The following is a 20,601-nucleotide window of genomic DNA, read 5'->3' as shown; positions in this document are numbered from 1 at the left end:
AAGGCATATTATTTATTTACTGTAGATATTTCCCAAGTAGAATCAAACTATTTACTCACTGAAAAGATTTGCTGAGGTGATTTGTTTAGGGTATCAGGGCTGACAATGCTGCTCATTGACTGATCATTGATCACACTGGCTCACTAATGCACAGATCATTAATTGTACTGCAGGTAAATCAGCTGGACCCGACTCTCTCTCACTCTGTGACCATAATGGCTCAAGCTACCACCTCTCATGATAAAGTGTCTTTCTAATAAAAACAAAAACAAAATGAGAAGCATCATTATTATTATTAAATTATTAAGATACTTTACAGAAGCCAAGAACAGCCATGCTTACAATTATTTTGTTAAAGCTGTCATCTCAAAATAACAAGTTAATTTATCTCATTATATTGAGAAAACAAAAGGGTTATTTCTCAAGATAATGAGGTAAGGTGGAGCAAGGCTTGAATTGGCAACTCTGGCAAATACCAAGGCCAGCAATGTGGGATATAATTTACGACCTGCTGGACACAGCCCACTTGATATTAGAACCACCCATCTGATTGGGGGTTACACAATCTCAATTGTCAATAGGCTACCTATACTGTAAGGCAGGTGTGAGACAGGTCTGATTGCAGCTGCGGCGGGTTGTTCATGTGCATCAGGAACGCACATGTAGATCATTGGTTTACATAGAAAGGGAATGCCTAGTAGCTACTGACTGCCTTTGTTCGTCCCCAGTAACATCACTGACTGGTACAGTCGACCCATCTCGACTGCTGTATTTTCCGGTTCATTCGAGACGGTTTAAATCAGCGGCTATGCATTTGGTTGTATGTATGAGAACAAGTGGAGCAAACTAACAATTGCTTCATGTTACATTAACATAAGACATTTGTAACAACTTGATATTAGCAAAGTGTAGCTAGCAAGCATTTCAACTGTGGATGCTAGTAATGTAATGCTGGTAGCAAAACATTTATAGGATCAAGAACCTAGTTACATATTTGACAATTCTTATAAATGAACATATTTCTGGTTTGGTGTTACCAGACATTTTATAACCTAATGAAATACAAATCGTTACAACTGTGTCCTTCATTGTTGTAACTCAGGCTTTTAAAGTTATCCTTTTAACTGTCACTGACTCACTTTAGTTTAAAATCAACTACCTCTAAAACAAAGTCTGAAAAAAAAGTCATGTCACAAAAGATGATGTAGGCTAGTCTCTGTAATATACAGCACCTTTGTGCTTTTGAGCAACTGTCTTGATAGAGTGTACAAACTCCTGTCAAAGTTGTTGGATACCACATATCCAAAAAGCCATACAAGGTGAAATACAAGCAACACCTGCAAGAAAGCCAATGAACACTGCACTGGATTACCCACACTTCATAAAGAGACTAGGACACATCATTGCCCCCCACAGCAGCTTTTCCTACTTTCCATGATCTCCTCTACAAAGATCACCAGGAACTCATTGGAGCAGAGTACTTCTCGGAAAATTTAACTGGAAATGCCCTCTCAGGCTCAGTTTCCCACACTCTTACTGGAAATCTACACAAGAAGCATTCCCACCCCTGCCTCCACACAAGCACACTGCATCATCTGATAGTTTGGTGTGAAAGTTTTGAAGGAATCCATGAAAAGATGCACATTGTAAACACGTTCAACTACTTTTTTTTTTATTGAGTGAGTTGAGAATGAGCTTCATTTAGCTGTAACCTATCTCAGTGTGGTAGATGGAAGATGGAAAAATGGCATGTTCAAGTTATTTTCCATTTCAACAGTATAACTGAGGTTTCGATCCAAATCTAAATTTTCCCTCGATTTAATATAGTCTAAATAATTTACACAAAAGATGGAAACATCTGATACCTACAGTACACCAACATATACAAAAAAGGGGGTGGGGCTGGAGGTGGAGTGGGGCTTTTGAGGGTCTGAGATGGATTTATATGTTGCATTTATGTCCTGCTTCAGGTACAGATTTTAAAGTGGTTTCACATTGTAGTGCTCTATAGTTATTGAGCTGAGTATGTGGCTCAGTAGTAGATAAGTAGATAATTATGGCTCATACATTAGTGATGGAGCTTTTTGGGTTTTTGAACAATAGCAATGCCAATATTTTCACAGTATTTCGAAGACCCATACAATTTCCATCCTCAACAAGACAATCCTTACATTATACATTGATTCTGTTAAACTTCAGGTTCAAAACTCTGGCACATGAGTAAAGAATTTCTTAAACTACATCAGAGACTGGTGTGCTGCCCATTTCATTTCAATGTTTCAGAAGTACATAGATTGTGTCTGTGCTTTCTTAGTGCCTGCTTACTGTGACAAACAATCTTTTAACAGCCTGGGATTGTTAACTATTAACACTGCTAGTCTTTAATATGAAGCTTCCTATTACGGATGTGGACACGCACAGATTTGCCAAAATTGTAATGATGAAGATATGAGTTTCAGTTTAGAAATATTTCCAGACCTTCGTGACAGTATGACATTTATGTAGTATTAATGGCAGAAATTTGCAATATTTACGTGTCCATTGTATATCTGATTTGCTTACATCAGCCTTTCCTGGATAACTTGCAACTTTTAACTTCTGGAAACAAGAACAAATTGAGCAACTGAGATTTTCATTTCAGTCTCTATGCTAATGCCGTGACTCCTCATCATACAATATCATTGTCTGTGATTAATGAAGTAAAATAGTTGATATTCCTCATGATTAAGTCACATAATAAGATCCATCCATCTGCTTATCCAGATCATGGCAGGAAAAGGGCAAGCAGAGCAGATAACTTTTAGATAACTTTGAGAAACTTGCTCAAATCCAGGTGTTCACCGACTAGCTTGGAGGTCAGTCCAGCATGTATATGTACGTGTGTGTGTGTGTCTGTAGTGTATGTTGCCCACCAATCACGTTTGTTAATTACACTGAAAATATTTAAATAAACTTCTGTCTTGTATAAAAAATTTGATGTAATTTATTTATATATTTTGCAGAGAAATACATCAGCAGAAAAGTTGTTGCATTGGAAAAAGGATGCTAAGTAGAGAGGTAGAAAAAGTGGGCATTCTTGTACAAAACAATCTAAGCAGTGGATGTTCCTTGCGCTCTACAGGAATGTGCTGCAGCTGTTATCAGACTTTACTGGCAGGTGCAGAAAGTGCTTCCATTGTCCTCTCCCCAACCCCTTCAAGTGGATGTATCCATCCAGCTAGCCTACACAAGTGGATAAAGTTCCCAAAAAGCAAAAAGCTGGTGTAGAATAATCTCCAGGCGAATGCTGCAAAATGTTTTAAGTTAACACATTTATTAAAAAATACCAATGCCACCACCACACAAACTCCTGTTAGCAAGCCTAGTCCAGTAGAGAGCAGAGGCAAGAAGAGGAGGCCACTGCAAAGGATGCGTGAATGATGCATGACAATCTCCCAGCAGGTGATACTAGTTCATGTAGTGACAGTGTTAACAGTGGACCTAGGCCACAGGGGATTTTTCACACTGAGGACCCTGCCATCAATTCTTTTTCGCACTGAGTTGGGACAAGGTGAAAAAGAATAGGATCTGGTGAGTAAGTCTTGCTCATCATGCAAAAGCTGCCCAGTATGCCACTACCAAAGTACTCCGTAAATACAATTGATGGACTGATACCTACCACCTTTTTGGACAGGGATACAAATTCCTCCTGACCATCTACGTTACACACAGCTTTTAAACTTTAAAATTAATTCAAAGACTAGATTATGGAGCACTACATCAGAAGACCATCTTGAAGTGTTCATGCTTATGACTACATAAAAATACATTCTTATGACTTTGGATACAATAATCGTCAGGATGGCAGAGAAGACTGCACCGATAAGATTTCTTCTCACCTACGAAGGTAGGACATGCTATTCTATTCTATTAGCTGCTTAAAGCTGCTGTGCTATGCTGTTTTTGTTTAAAATGTTGTCAAGGCAAAAAAGTTATTATGACTTAGCTAATTGGTCACTCTGGGTCTGCTCCAATAGGGTGCAGGCATGCTGCTTTTGACAGCCTGACAATAGCAGTGAATGAACGTTTAAATACGTTGGTAACATGAAATACTGACTGTTAAGCCTGATGAATTGCATCAGATCAGCTGTGAACACAATGTCGGGTGTCTGACTATCAATAGAGGGCTGTTAATTATTGTCCAATTTCAGACACATTAGGCAGCATGATGACAGCATCTCATTTTGTCATAGACTATATTCATGACATATGGTCAATTTTGTTTTATTTGTTAAATTACAGATTGTAGCAAAAGTGTGCTTTGAGATGGGTTGCCGATATCAATTGTCAAAAAGGGGGAAAAATCCTAAATGTGCCTCTTTGGGAACTTTTATTATATTACTTTTTGAAACTGCATAAGTACAGCTGTTGTTAGGGTGATAATATGATATATATTGCTTAGCCTGTATGTTATAAATAGCTTGACATTGCTTCATGCAACTCCTAAGTGCCGATGTCGTAGAAAAATGGGAGGTGTCCAGATGAAAATTGACAGCTCATTTGTTCATTCCTGTTTTCTCCTCTTCAACTATCAAGCACAAGAAGCCTTCAGCTGGCTCTTGGACACAAATTCAAACCTGTTATATGTTGGTTCTTATTCCCTCTTTCCATCCCACTTTCCTTTTATCTCCTTTTTCTCATTAAGTCTAATACAATGAAAATGCCTGAAAGGTATTGTTTTGTAGTTCTCCTACATGAAACATCCCATAATATTATGACCAGGAGTAAATCAATCATTTGGCCATGAGACAGCTTTCATTAATAACGGTGCTGGTAATAATAATGGATACTCCTTAATCTGACATTCTCATCTTAAATCAGTCGCCACATTTGTGTGAGCTGGCATGGCACTCCTCATCTCTGATGAACATTATAAGCAACGAGAAGTAACAACATTTTGTTTTCTCATGTTTGATTATCTATTTATCTCAAGATAACAAAGCTTGTCTTCCAGAGGTAACAAAATAATTACATTGTGATCTTAAGATAATGGCATTAATAAAATGATCGGCTTCTGTAGTTATTCTTACAAATATTACTATAAGAAATCCTGCCAAGAGTGAGTATAACAAACATACTATGTTAGACATTCAGATATCATTGTGTAGGTGTGTCACTCAGTAGTTGCCTTTTTGCCTGATACTATAGTTATGCTGTATGACTGCTTTATTTATAATTCCTTCAAATTAATCCGTTAATTAGCACAGAAGGGCACAGATGCTATATTTGAGGTTTTGTTGTCAGTATGCTGCAACTTCTCCTGAAATCTTCAGTTCTTATGTAATCTTTTCAAACCTACTTTCAACTGTTATTTGCATTAGACACCATATATACTTAACTCTGACAGGTCAATTAGCTGTGTTTGGCCAAGGTTATTGAAGATGTATAAATGAGGCTTAGCATGCAGTGACAGTCCCCCCTAAACAGAGGTGACAGAGGCAGAGAAACAAAGTGCTGAGGAAAGCAGAAAAGGAATAGGTTGTTTGCAAAGGCGATTTGAAAACTGCAGCTGGACAAGAGATGAATGACATATGATGAGTGAAATATCTAACAACCACTTCTTACACACTTTTTTTCCTTCATTTTCTTTTGTTGAAGGGGAAGTCCTTAGCACATAAAGTTTAACATAGGTCCAGGTAAATATGTGATAATAATAAAGTCAAATGTTCTGTGACTTTCTGACAAGCCAAAACATTTTATTTTCAGTACCAGGAGTTGACGATCAAAGTGACTATGTCTGAGTGTGTCTATGTGTGGGTGTATGTGTATAGGTAGGGGTACAAACAAATGAAATACAAGATTGGAACTAGCTTTAACCCCTCAAACTGATTGTAATGTTTTAATACCTTGACTAACACCAGGCAACTCTCTTTATAGTGATGTTTGTAAAAACGGCAGGAAGAAACAAAGGAGCCTGCCCAGAATAGATCCTGACAAAAAAATACATCACATTTTGACACCATGTCTTCATCAGATCAGAATGTTTTTACGTTTTGTTTTTTTTAAGTGTATACGTCCAAGCCAATTAACAACAATGAAGTTATGATCAGTTGACAAACACCCAAAAGCAGATTTTTCAACTCAAATTTGTCAATGATGTTTCTAAATACACTTCACCTCTGTGATCTAAAAACGTATTTATCAGGGCTTTCAATTGACTTGTATCCCTTGCACATCCACGCAGGTGCGTGCTAATGCACAAAGCGTGTCTGCAATCCTGAAGCCCTCATTGTTTTTGAAGCATGTTTGTTTTCACTCCTTTGGGGATTTGATTTTCTCCATATAAACCATTCAGCATGCCTGTGCACAAAACCTGATTATCTTCTCCTGCTCGTCAAACAGACACTGTAGCAGTCCAAAAAAAGTCCAACATTGTCCCTAATCTGTGCGAGACCACCTCTGATTTGTTCTGCACCAGATGATTGGTGAGTAGGCACAGTTCAGTGCTCTCGTCACAGCTTTACTTGTTTAATTTCAGGCTCTGCACGCACACACATACACACCACACACACACACACACACACACACACACACACACACACAGACACACACACACACACACACACACACACACACACACACACACACACACACACACAGACAGTGTAAATTAATTAAATTACTCATGGGGCTCCTAATTCTCCACTGGTTTGTTTTATCATTAAAGTGAGTCAGAGTTGTTTTCAGCAGCCCTGGCAATTGGAACCAACTCTGAAACACCAGATTTGCCATCCATCGTACAGGTACAAGTCTTGAAGTTGTGATTCATTCTTTATTAAAACATCATTCACCAGCCTTTATCCAGCAAGATACAAGTGACATAAATGGAAGTCGTTCAAAGAAAAAAGAATGGAGCTTTGTGTGAGGCCTGAATTAATGACTGTGCGGCTGAATTAATTGATTAACATGCCAACAAATGTCACTTGCTAACAAATGGAACATCGGGTAAAATCAAAAATCTGAAATGTGGGTCAGGTTTGCAACACTTGGCCAAACAGCTCAAATCACATTCATCAGTATTATGGAGAAATACAGTAACACTAAACAAATGTATACACAATATCTGGATCCTTTTTCTTATACTGAAATAAAACCCAGAATCTCTAAATGATTCTCATGCAAGCAGTGAAAGCAAAATCCATTCCTTGAAGCGACTGAATGATTGATGACTCAATCCACCCGATGGCCCACACACTCCTGCCATTGCATCACTATCCCCTGTAGCAGCACCTGCTTTTCACTCTTGACCTCGAACAATAGAATTATTATTAACATGTAATTGGAGCTGAATTTGTCCTGCAGGCAGTGTACTGTAGCTTGCCTGCAGATGATATGGGGAAAGTGGGGCAGAGAACCACCAAAGGGCATTGCACTGAGCCTCGACTGTCTCTAGAAGGCACTAGCAAAGAAAGGAGGATACAGAGATATTCAAAGGCAGAGGATGGATATATACAGGAGGATGTGTAAAAAAAAAAATAGCAGCAGAAAAAGAGAAAGAGCTAAGACTGAATGGGATAGAGAATGAGAAGAAAAAAACAAGACATTGAATCAGAGGGGTACTAATAGATTGATATACTTGTGAGTAGATACAGAGACATTGTGGTGAAGACAAAAACAGAGTCAGAGGTCTCCCATTGCTCTCAGACAGATGCTGAGCATGGGCGGTTGGCTCTGTGCAGTTATCTGAGCCATGCAGCAAATACATTCATAACATGCCACCGAGCCACCCACACCAACCTCAGTGGGCATTCCCTGCAATGCACAACAGTGGGCCCTTCCCCTACAGGCTGAACCATAACAATGCGTGATATTGTCATCAGTGTGGTTGACACTATAATCAGTTAAGTTACAGCTAAGCTAACTTATACCTGCAACTGACTAAGAGCAACAACCTGCCGTGTGTTAGATTGTGGAGTACAGTTGGTGTTCAGTGGAAATAGGCCTTACTCACATCACTGGTACACACACACTCGGCTAAAGATGAGTTACAAAAAAGTCTGTCCCAAGATAATAGGTTTTTGCACATATTTAAAAAATGAGATATAGTGTGATAATTAGTTAACTTATAGTGAAGTGGTAGGTAGTTTTGTTCTCTCCTTTGGACAGAGTCAAGATAACTGTTTCCCCTTGTTTCCCATCTTTACACTAAACGTGGCTAACTGGTTCCTGGTTGTGGCTTCAGATTTACCGTATAGACACGAGAGTGTTATTGATGATCTTCGCATTTAAATAACGGCAAGAAAGCAAGTGAGCATATCTTCAAAATGTTGAATCACTCCTTTAACTTACTAAATGTCATGCAGGTCAAATTTTCCCCATTTGTGCTGTCAAGACCCCACTCCACACTGATTACTGGCTGTTAAGCTTGGGGAGGGGCGTGAGCTGCTCAATTACTGAGGGAGCCTTGACGTAATAAAAGAGCGTTATGATTGTGACATAAGGAGGAGATGTTGAGGTGGATTCTGGAAATAGTGGGTAAAACGTTTTGATGCAAGGCCGGGCAGTTTTATTGATAAAGCACATTTCATATGTAAAAATAGATTCAAGGTGTTGTGCAGAGAAGTTAAAACAACACAATAAAGAAATAGTAATATATAAGATCAAATATGTGTAGAAATAATTTTTTCAGTCTGGATTTAAAAGTTGGGTTGTTGGGGCATTCCTAAAACCATCAGGCAGTTGGCTCCAGAGCTGTGCTGCATAATGACTAAAACCACCAGGTTTAGATTTTGCCGTGGGCACCACTTGCAGTCCACTCCCCTGTGATCTAAAAGGTCTCACAGGGTTATATCACTCAAGCATATCATATATTCAGGGCCAACTCCATGTAGAGATTTATAAATAAGTAATCAGACTTTAAAATCAATTCTGTGGCTTACTGGCAAACACTGTGGAAATTTAAGAACTGGGGTGATGTGGGCTGTACTTTTGGTTTTGGTGAGAACTCTTGCAGCTGAATTTTGAATAAGTTGCAGGTGCTTGAAGGTTAATCAATTGGAGATATCAATTTTTCCAAATCATGTTTTGTCATAAGGTTCCTGACTTTAGCTATGTTTTTAAAGTGATAATATGCTGATTTTGTTATTGCTTTTGCATGACTGTTACAACTTTGGTCAGAGCTGATTAAAACACTGCCTTGTCCTGTAAGTCAGCAGTAACCCTGAGCCTCTCATCTTTGATGCCAAATAAAATCACCAGTTTAATTGCAAGAAATTTTGAGACATCCAGTTATGCATTTGAATAATGACTCTATAGGACTGCAGTGTAAATTAAAGTGTCATCAGCATAACTACAATAAACAAGGACATTGTTCTGAATGATATAGCGAATTGGGAATATGTACAGGTTAAAAAGGAACAGGCCCTTAAAGTTGACCCTTAAAGTACATCACAAGGCAAGGCCACGTCTTTTGAATTATAATTCCAAATAGCAACAAAATCATCCCTGTCCTCCAAGTAATCCATTTTAAAAATTGTTACAGAAAAACAGTAAAAAAAAGTTTTCAGTCTGTGTAAAAGTATACTGTGATCGCCAGTATCAAAGGCTGCACTATGGTTTAAATAACTATTAAAACAAATTATCTTAGGAAGTTGAAGGTTTGGTTCAGGCTTGTGCTAATCTCAAGTCTGATGCCATCTATTTTATTTATTTTTTAAAAAGGATGCAAATTCATTATACTTCTCAGCTCAGAGAAATTAAGGAGCTATTGGTGGGGCGAGACCTGTCAGTCTCTCTACTGTAGCAAATAAAGTGTGTGAATTGTTTTTAATTTTGTTTATGATAATGGAGAAAAAGAATTGTTTTGCTTTGTAAAAATGGTCTTGTTGTAGGAGTGGAGCATGCCTTTTAGATATCATAGTGTATTTGAAGTTTGGTTTAATTCCATTTGCATTAAGCTTTTCCGCACTCTCTTCTTCCTTAGCCTTACAATTGGATCATGTCTCCAGGGTGCTTTCTGGTAATAAGTGATTGTCTTATGCTTTACCGGTGCAATGTTATTTATAATATACAGTATTTTGAAATTGAACTTACTAAACATTAATGGAGTCAGATGTTTCACTTGAAGTAGTAGATATTGCTTGTCTAAAATTAGCAGACGTATAGTCACATAAGAACCTCTTCTTTACAACCATAAGTTTTTGTCGGACTTTAAGATTGAATGTAACAAACAAGTAAAAAAAATACACAGAAACAATACAAGAGAGTTAAGTCCTAGACCAGTGTTAAAATATGGAGACCCTTGGTGATTAGTCCAGAGTATGTTCTTGACAATGGGTCAGCTCCACCACATGCAGACATTGGCCAAAAGTATCAAATAGTGCATTAAGTTTATTTACATAATTATCCTTTGGATTTTCAACGTGGATGTTGAAGTAACCAGTTATTAAGAGAAAATCGAAGTCTGTACAAATCGCAGATAAGAGTTTGCTCAGCTCCTCAAGAAAATGTTGTGCTGAGCGCCTTAGAGGTCTATAAATAATTAGATTACGAGGTGAACATTTAAGAAGAGCACAGAGCTATTTAAATGACATAAAATTACCAAATGACACTTGCATGCACTGATATGAATCTTATAGGTTTGCTGTTTAAAAGACCCCCATCCCCTCCTCACTCCCTGGGGGTGTTAATAAAATTATAATTCAGAGGGGCTGATTCAATATGAGTGTTTGCACTGCTGGGTTTGTCCAGCCAGGTTTCAGTTAACATTATAAAATCAAGGTTATGTGCAGAAATAAGACCATTTACAAAAAAAGATTTGTTTGTGGGAGTTTTAAGAATGAGTATAGTTTATTTTCACTGTACATGCAATAGTTGTCATAGATATATGTAATAATGTAAATTGGAGAATTTAGCAGCTTTGATTCAATAGGATTCGTTCTATTGCTAATTAGGACAGGTATGGTTGAATTCTGTGGTTCTTCACTGTAACTTGGATTCTCTGAGTCTATTACACTGACGGAGTAGTTTTTTGAGGGCCGTTAGTGACTGGAAGGGTCAGGCCACAGGATGGTCGCTTTGCTGGAGACCAAAAGTAGCCAGTAGTGGGCATGTGGTGTGGTGGATTGAGTGTTAAGAACTATATAACACAAGTTGTTAAAATACGTCCACCTGAGGCCCTGGGGTGGATGGATGAGTCTAAAAAATATTTTAAAAATTGTTGATATAAAACACAATGTGCATTGCACAGGCAGACTGAAGCCAGTTATGGAATGCCAAATGCAAGAGTCCTGCTGAAGTGAGTGCTGCCATGTTTAAAAAGGACGAATGGGGCCAGATATAAAAAAATCCATCTTCGAGTCTTCCACACAATCAAGACAACTGACAGAATCTTCTTTTTTTTACGATTAGATTTCAGACCTCTGCTCATTGTACATGGACAATTCTTATGATCAAATCTCCAATGAAAGCTTTGTCAGAGTGGGGGTTGATGATAAAGCTTAAGCGGGCAGAGATGGGGGCAAGAGACAGAGAAGAGGTCTGAGGTGCAAAAGTAAACTGTGGCTTTGAGTGACAAGAAGGGGGTTGCCAGAGTAATAAATAAGCAGAGAGGTTTCCTCCCAGTTGGTGGTGTTCCAGTGATATTATCTGTAGTCCCTGTGGGCTAGCTAGCTCCTATACTAAAACAAGCTAGGTTATGCCAGCAGCAAATCCACTTTTGGATAAGTCTGATAATTAAAATATTTTAATTTGTTAAAACATATCGTCACAAAAACCAGGATCTAAAAGTGTAAGTTATTGTCTTTGTCATACAACTAAATAAACAATTACCCTGAGTAGAGTGAACTGAGGGAATGCTGGGGGGCTGACCAGGTGGCCCAGGAGACCAACGTCAACAGCTGGGATCGGCCGAAGGAGAGCGCTGGTGGCTGGATGCCCGAAGGGTTGGGAATGACTGGGTATGAAAGGGTATGAGCATAGACTGTTTGGCTTAAGGCCTGAAGGTAAGCTCACTCACATCAGTCTGTCAGCCAAACTGACAGTCTGAAGCCCAAGTAGAATGGCCACATGAGCTTGAAAAACACTGGGATATGACGCATTAGAAAACAAAATTTCCTTTCAAATTAATCTTTCAAGTGTCTAATAAACAGATGGACTCAATGTCACAGCTGTACAGGAGCTTCACTTTTTGAACATGGTAAAAACAAGTGACATCCTGACTTGAAAAGAGCTACAAACATTGTCATATGCCTAATTGAAAGATTTAAGAAGAAATGTCAGATTAAGCCCAGATTTTCTACCGAATGGATTGCACAAGTACATAAAACCTGTAAGAAATTAAATCATTAATTCTGGAGACTATTTACTGAGCAAATAGTATGAATTCACTAAAATGATCACACATTATTTTCTTACACAATAGTTACAGATGGCTGAATGGCCTTAGTAATATGCTTGCAGCGATAAATGTCTTTTCTATATATAATCATAATCATTCAGTGGAGATTATGATAGACACAGTGCAATATAGTGTTGTGGTCCGCTAGTTCGTTCTGGGCTATTATCTCAATCCTGCATAAAACATTATCGCACAACTTGATATAGCACAAAGCACACAGCAATAAAAGCAGCATATGTAAATGTTTTTGCCAATGGCGTCAAAGCACTGTTTTGTAGTCAATAACACATGCTACGCAGCTGGTGAGTGTGCATAGAGTGGCAGTGTAATGATTTTGCCTACTTTCCATACAAGATGCCAAAAAAATGATCAAACCCCTAACCTTCTGTTATCAGCGCCGAGTCCAATTAGCTGGGCTGCACTGTGTCAGACTGATAAATTCTCTATGGTCTTACCATCTATAAACATTTAGTGTGTTATGTTGTGCTATTTACCTCTCATCTTACTTTGTTAAATTCTCTGGATGTTTTCAGAAACGGGAACATACAGGTGTTTTCAGGAGAAGTTTAATTTAATTCCAGTCAAGGTACAGTATACTACGGAGGATAATGTGGGACAGTTTAAAGGATAGAAGGAAGCAGCCATGACTGTTATTGGAACAGAGCCTCAACCACCTGTCAATCAATGCCAGACAGGCCATTATAAAGCCAGTTGTCTGCACTTGTCCAGCCGCTGGCATAAAACGCAGTCAGACGTTTCCTCTGGACAGCGCTCACCCTCAAGGTTAGACAGCTTTTCAGTAAAGCTCTTTCTCCTTTATTCATTCTTATACTCTTCTTTCCCTCAACCCCTCCCATTTCCCTGCATCGCATCCTTCTTCTGTGATGATTTAATACCAGCTGTCTGTTCTCTCCCTCTCTATCCCTCCATTGACTACTTCCTATATTCCTCCCTTCGTCCCTCTTCCTCTCTCAGCCTGATGAAGTCAGAGTGCAGCTCCAGTATAAACAGCCACTGCAGGCCATCTATAGTGATCTCATTACACAGGACTGCAGGGGAAACTGTCTTAACCAATTTCATAACTATCCTTCCTTATCCTCCCGCCTCCCCCTTCCTAGATACATCAGGGTCAAGTAAGCAATTAAGGGGGCAATTGTCTAAACAGGATGCCAGTTACATTGAAGAAACAGAAATGATGCGGCAAGCCTGGACAGTTTCCAATTAAGCATCAAAGAACAATGTGAACACCCTCTAATTATTTTTCACTGGCAAACCTCTCAAGTGTAACTTGTAGAGTGGCAGTATTAACCCATATTATATCAATAATTAATAACCTGACTGGAAGGAGTACTGAAATATGCATTATTGTGTGACAGCACATTATTAGACAATACTTTTTTAATTGCTTGAAAACTGATCGTAAATGGCGAGAAGAAGAATCGTTAGGAAGAAAATGGAAAACAAATAAAGATGCAGACAGTATACATATTAGATGTTAGACATCATTAGGCTCTATCCCACTGTGTGACTGGGTGGATATTAACTTCAACATATTAGCATAACATTTCCCAACAGACACAACCACAAAAGGATAACTGCCACCGTGCTTTCATTAAACGTGCAATTCTCAATTAAGATTCAGAGAAGAAGTACTATTTTCCTCACAATTTAGACTCTGTATGGGATGACAACTTTGGTTTGGCAGAATCTGCTACAGAAAGGCTTTTATTGGTTCCATTACACACTTCTACACCAACCAGGTGTGCAGGAGGATTTCTTTCCATTTGTGGTCACTGTGACACAGGATGTTGTTTAAAGTTGTGACTTGCATACTGCATAAACCACTCACAGTAAACTTTGTGCAACTCAGAAAACAAAGATGTGTTTGGAACAAAACAGTCATGTCTAGCTCTAGTTAACAATTGATAATTATGCAAAATTAAAACTGATTAGATGTTTAATTGGAAAATTCATCTATACTCTGAAAAAGTCATGAAAGAAACATTAACATTTTTGTCTGTTGACTTTGGCAAACTTAGAAATGCAATCAACACTACACGCCTATTTTGTCACAGAGCTGTGTCTTCTCCAAAAACACATGTAGTGTTTCTGAAACCATCCAACCCTCCGGTCTGCCACAGGTTTTTGCAATGTGCCTCAGGCACAGTAAAAAGTGTGAATATCCTCTTACCGAATGTTGTGGGACTTGCGTTTGATCTCGTTCCAGCAGAGGTTCATGTCTCCTGTTTGGTGTGGACCGCCTCCTCTCAGTGTCCTACACTCGGTCCCCTCCTCTTGCCCCTCACCGTCCACTGTGGACTGGCAAGGCACACAGTGGCATCCCGGCCACGAGGGCCGCCCCGCAGCTGAGGACACACAGAGGCAGAAATGTCAAAAGATGTGGGTTTTTGAAGGTCGTTTCTCACATTTTTGGATTGAGTCTGCTGATAATTAGCATTATGTGCTGATATAACTACTATGGGCTGGATTGTAAATTGTGAGACTCTGGAAACCCCAGGGCGAGTATCAAAACAAACATTGTGGAAAACTGCAATGCATGTCACTACATGCATGCCCCCACTCTATCCCACCAACCCAGTCCATGAACACTTCGAATAAAATGTCTGAAAGCAATAACAGACAAATGTTTTTTTAAATTAACCATGGTCCATGCAAACTTCATTCAATCAATCATTCTCATAGGAAAAAAATAGGAAACTCTTATCTATCCAAGCCTTCTGTAAAAAACAGTTATAACAGCTAAAATAGGTAATACAAAAGCTTATAAGGACAATTAACGTAAATAGAAGTACAGTTATAAAAATACAAAATGAAATAGAAAACACAATCCAACTTTGCCATCCTTTCAAAAGCTTGTCCTGTTGTAGTTTTATAGAAAAAGTAATTCTCTCCATCCTAAATATATCATAAATAATGTCAATCCAATCATCCACTGTAAGTATTTCTGGTTTTAGCCACTTTTTAGTAATGGCTTTCCTGCAAGCTGTGCTTAGAATCCAAAATAGATATCCCACATGAGAGGTCATATTTTCTGATGGCAGGGTGCCCAAATACAGGGTCTCTAGTTTAAATAGAATGTCTACCTGGACTACTTTTTGTAAAACTTTATGAACTTCCTGCCAGAAGGGAATTAATAATGTGCAAGACCAGAATATATGATAATGAATTGCTTCCACACTGTCTCCAGCAGTTGGAAGATTTGGTGTAATGACTCTTTTGAAATGGAGTAATGAAGAACGTAATGAGGTTTTTCCAACAAAACTATCTCCACAACGTTGAACCTGAAGTTTTCCATTGAAGCTCACTTAAATTCTCCAATTCCTCTTCTGTTATACTTAAGTTTCCTTCCCCTTGCAATGTTTGGTTTTACATACAATAAGTTACATTTTGTTTGTTGTAGACTGCCATAAAGTTTTGAGATGTTTTCTTGGTTTGAGTGCAAAACATAAGCCTTCATTAACACTTTTAGTTTACCTTCATTAATTGCTGAATATAGTGCTGAATTTGAAGAAATCTGTAAAAATATTTATTATTCATGCCATGATGCATCCTATTTTTAAAACTATTCACTGACCCCTGATGAAAAATGTACTGTTCAGCTTCGAATCTCCCTCTTTAACCTTATGCCTAATCTTTTAAGTACAAAATCCAGGTCATAAAAACATCATCTAAAAACTTGATTACATTGTTCTACAGCGTTATGGACAAACAAATCCATGGATTTCCCAATTTAACTAAGTTCTTCACCAAAACATTTTCCCCAATTGCAGCTTGAACTGTATACTCCTCCTTTAAAGCCACCTCAGTCTCCTTTCAATGTAACAATCTTAAAAACAAGGGAGCACAAACCCTCCCTTGTTTTCCACTAAATGTAAATTGTGATATCTGATTCTAGGTTTTTGCTGTTGCCAAATGTACATCAAACGGCCACTCCAATCCTCTCTTCAGTCTCCCAAATTCTCATGTTAGTTTAATTAATTTTTTATCCCCAATTACTTTCAGCTCCTGACTGTTGTCTTTCCTAAACTCCCTCAATTCTTTCAGTATGAGGACCAAATTCATGTTGTCTGTTTGTTCCCCTCTGAGGTCCATTTGCATGTTATTATCCTCTGTAGCGCTGCTAGAAGAGGAAGCCTGGCTGACTCCTTCGCCTTGCAGTCATACAGCAATGACTTCTTATTCTTTTAAAAAAAATGTTGAGGCTCACAATCTTGGATCAAAGTTTTTGGCATTCAGGTTGTAGTGTAGACCTATTGGACTACTTTTAACTTGTGTTGTGAGCGCGTTTTCCTATGTGGCCTATCTCCTAACTTGCTAACACAGAAGTCTATAGACCAGTTTTCATCTGGGGTTTTCACATTTTTCAACCAAAAAAACTTTAATTGGACACATATTCTTTGCCAAACAGCTGCAAGAATTACAAATATTTAGAGCTTCCCCAAAAAACTATGCTCAACCAAGAAGAAAAATCCAATGAAATCCACTGGCATGACATTTGTTATATTTTTAGGTTTGCACATCTTTAAGACAAGATGTGATGCATGAAAAGGGGAACAAATTAATCCTCAAAATGAAAAATAATCTAGTGGAAATGTATAATAATATAATAAAGAAATATATAATGCATCAGCAGATACCTCTACCATTCTACCTACCTGCCATGTTAAGGGAAGCATTCAAAAATGTGACGCACCACACACACACAAACATATACACACGTGCATTGGACTATTCTGAAGTGGCCTTCTATGAGCCCGGATCTAAATCCTCGGTCCCACATCTGTGGAAGGAGCTGAAACATGCCGTCTGGAGAAGGCACCCTTCAAACCTGAGACTGGAGCAGTTTGCTCATGAGGAGTGGGCCTAAATACCTGTTGACATGTGAAGAAGTCTCATTGACAGTTACAGAAATCGTTTGATTGCAGTGATTGCCTCAAAAGGTTGTGCAACAAAATATTAAGTTAAGGGTACCATCATTTTTGTCCAGGCCTGTTTAATTAGTTTGTTTTTTTTAAATTATTCTGTTGAACCACAATTCAAAAGCAATGTCTGATTTTCATTGGTTAATTTCAGTAAATTTTTATTTATTATTAATTTTGTCAGTTTCAAGTTATTTCAGTGACCATTGTGGGTTTTTCTTTCATTAACAGAGGGGTACCAACAATTTTGTCCACGTGTGTATATAGTCAAAAAAGTCGAAGATCTTTGTCCTGTGTGTAAGACAGAACATCTCAATCATGAGACACCGGCAGTTTTATCCCATTATTCCGTTCCATTGAACTCAGGGAAACGAACAGACACAAAAAGCCTCTTTTTTCACAGACTTTTAGAGTAAGGGAGCATGTGAGGCTAGACTTGAAGAGGTGCAATCCCCTTGATGGAGTTTAGGGGGACAAAAAAAAAAGAGCCAACAGACACTCTCACGCTCACACACACACACACACACCATAATAAGTGCCATTCAGGGCAGAAGAAGCTTTTGTAGGTTCACGGGTCATGATAAATCCTGTGTCTAGTCACTGGGCTGTCAGAGACTTCCTGTCCTTTCTGTTCAATTCTCAACCTTTACCTTAGCGGCAGCTGGGCCTCTCGGCTAACACACTCAATATTATAACACACACACACACACACACACACACATGTGGTCAGAAGGTTCCTATCTCATCGTTTTTTTAAACTGGTCGATTTTTGCACAACCTTTAACCTCTACAGTAGCAGTCAGCCATCCATTTACTGCAATACATACACACACACACACACACACACACACAAACATATTACACTCACTTGGATATATAGTTATCAAAAGCTATATATGCTCTTAATGTGTATTACTCTTTCTTTTTGAGTACCTCTCTCTTGAGCTCAGGTGGTTTGTCTAAAATAAATTGAGCCTGAAATGAACCAAGAGAGTTTTTTTGTTGCAGTGTTAACATTTGAGTGAACGATTCCCCAGTGGGAGAGAGGGAAAACCAGCAAGACTTTGTTGCAGCACATTCATGGCGTTACTTTCTCCTGTTCTCTTTCTCCTGAACATATTCATTCTTTTCTCTCTCTCTTTTCTCTCTCTCTCTCGCTCTCTCCCTCCCTCCCTTCTAATGTTCTGTAGACCAGCTGAGATTGCCCGGATGGATTTTTTTTCTTTCTATTTCACATGAATCATCACCATCTCGTTCCCACTCCTGTCTCCAGTTATCTCTCCACTTCCTTACCTCCCTTTTCTTCCTCAGACAGCTCCTGTTAGTGTAGGTGAGTCTTGTATGAATCAGCACATCTCTCCCACTCTCTCCTGCTCTCACTGTCTTTTTCCCTTCACTGGTAATCAAAAGTCACGTGCGCCTCTTAAAGCTTCCAGGACCTCACTTAAGCTCAAATTCAGTGCAAAATAATAACTTCTATTGTGTTGTCTGTGCAGAATGAAATCACTGTGCTGTGTTTGTGAATAAAACATGGATGTGGATGCACACAAGGCAGAGGAGGCTACAAATGACACAATGACGTTTAATAGCAGAATGGCAGCATGATTGCTTGTTTGTTTTGGAAAGCTGCCTCTTCCAAGAAGTGAATTGGAGTTGAAGAAAGACAACCATCCCATACACTACTGCTAACACCAAGAGAATACCCTGTGGGCAATAGATAACTCTGAGAGAGGTTTGTTTCTTTAGTGAAGAGGGAGACAAATGACAGACAGCTCTGTCTGTCTGTGACCTCAAATCTTCTCTGTCACTCTCTTCAACTTCTTCTCAGACAGCTTTGCAGCAGGCTTTCACACAACCAGTATTGTGCTTGGAAGAATCATATTTATGAACTTAAATACTTATATAAATGTTTTCTTGTTGTTGCTACGAGACACATTAAAAGCCAGCCATCACAATGTGGGAATGATTTCTACAAATATCATGTCATGCAAATGTCTCCATTATTTCCATCTCATAGACATCTGCATCATGCCGGCATGTATCAGCCCACAGTGCTAGACATGAGGTGGGTCTGTCTCCCGCTTCAAATTTCAAAAACATGAGTCAAGCTTTAAACATGCATCATTTACAGCCATGATCGGATGTGGCATTGCTCAGTCAAGCGCATGTACTGCATGTTTTCCAAAGATGCAGAAAAACCAGCAGAGATTTCACTGACATCCCACAAAGTGACACAAACAATATTCATCTTGCTGCTATGGCTACAGCTCTCACCGCTGTGTACTCATAACTGTTACCTACAGAAATTGTAGCTCAACGTGTTTAAAATTGCCCAATTATGTGACAAGAACAGACAGTGTATCTGCCACTTGAGCCAAGGCAACGTGGAAGGACATTTTCCAGACAATATGTGACTTTCAAATCAAAGGAATTGAAGATCATAAAAGATATCACATAAAGCTTTGTTGGATTTCAGAGTAAAGAGAAAAGACATTTCAACTGTGCAGATAAAGCATCAGAGGATCAAAGCCACTGTGCTGCAACACCATGTCTACACATTGATATTAATCTGAAAGAATCAAGACTGTAACTCAGATATACCTTAGAAGCAATAAGATAGCTTGGATTTACTCTCATTACTGGAGCTCTGCAATAAATGCAATTCTTTCACAATGTACAGTGCCTACCTTAATAGAACAGACTTCCTGCGCTGTTTCAATTCCAGTCTCAGACTCGCGCTGTTAAACCTGTCACTGAGGGTAACTGAGTGTTGACATTATTTATCCTGTCTGTTGGTTGGCTTGGCAGAGAATGCAGAAATAAGTTGGGCACGCAGAGAGGGATAAAAGAAACAGAGACAAACAGGGGGAGAGATGGAGGTAGAGGAGGAAGGGAGGGTGAGGAGCGGAAGACAGACACAGGCATGGGGAGAGATGGGTGACCTAATAAGCAAAGACTTGTCTCTTGGTCAAAGAGTCCTCTGTCCTTGCACATTCCTGCTCACACCTACATGGCCCCTACTCCTCACTATACCAATGGAAAGAAAAGGCCATCGGTCTGATGTCCTCGGCCCACACACACACACACACACACAAACACAAAACCCCTGTATTAATGGTTCTGGGAATGCACTGATGGTCTTGAGTCAGAGAAAAAAAAAATTAAATAAATATAACCCTTCAGCAGAAACTTGCATTTCTAGTGTGCTCCAACAGTATGCACAATAAATAATAAGGACAGTACGGGTCAAAGCTACAGCACAGTGACAATAAAACAAGGAAATAT

The 20,601-nt window shown here is 38.8% G+C and overlaps 1 protein-coding gene across 1 annotated transcript in view; it reads right to left on the bottom strand.

Annotated features, from left to right (window-relative positions):
- Window positions 1–20,136, bottom strand: part of drp2 (dystrophin related protein 2) — a gene marked incomplete at its 5' end in the record, with an annotated part of 81,945 nt that extends 61,809 nt beyond the window's left edge. Inside the window, 2 exons of the mRNA XM_062425211.1 lie at window positions 14,568–14,742; window positions 20,064–20,136. Of these exons, the coding sequence (XP_062281195.1) occupies window positions 14,568–14,742; window positions 20,064–20,136 (248 nt within the window). The remainder of the gene's footprint in view (window positions 1–14,567; window positions 14,743–20,063) is intronic.
- Window positions 20,137–20,601: the final 465 nt, after the last annotated feature.

The sequence above is a fragment of the Scomber scombrus genome, chromosome 9 (genome assembly GCF_963691925.1).
Source record: "Scomber scombrus chromosome 9, fScoSco1.1, whole genome shotgun sequence".
NCBI classification, from domain to species: domain Eukaryota; kingdom Metazoa; phylum Chordata; class Actinopteri; order Scombriformes; family Scombridae; genus Scomber; species Scomber scombrus.
This window is presented reverse-complemented; position numbering and strand designations above follow the sequence as displayed.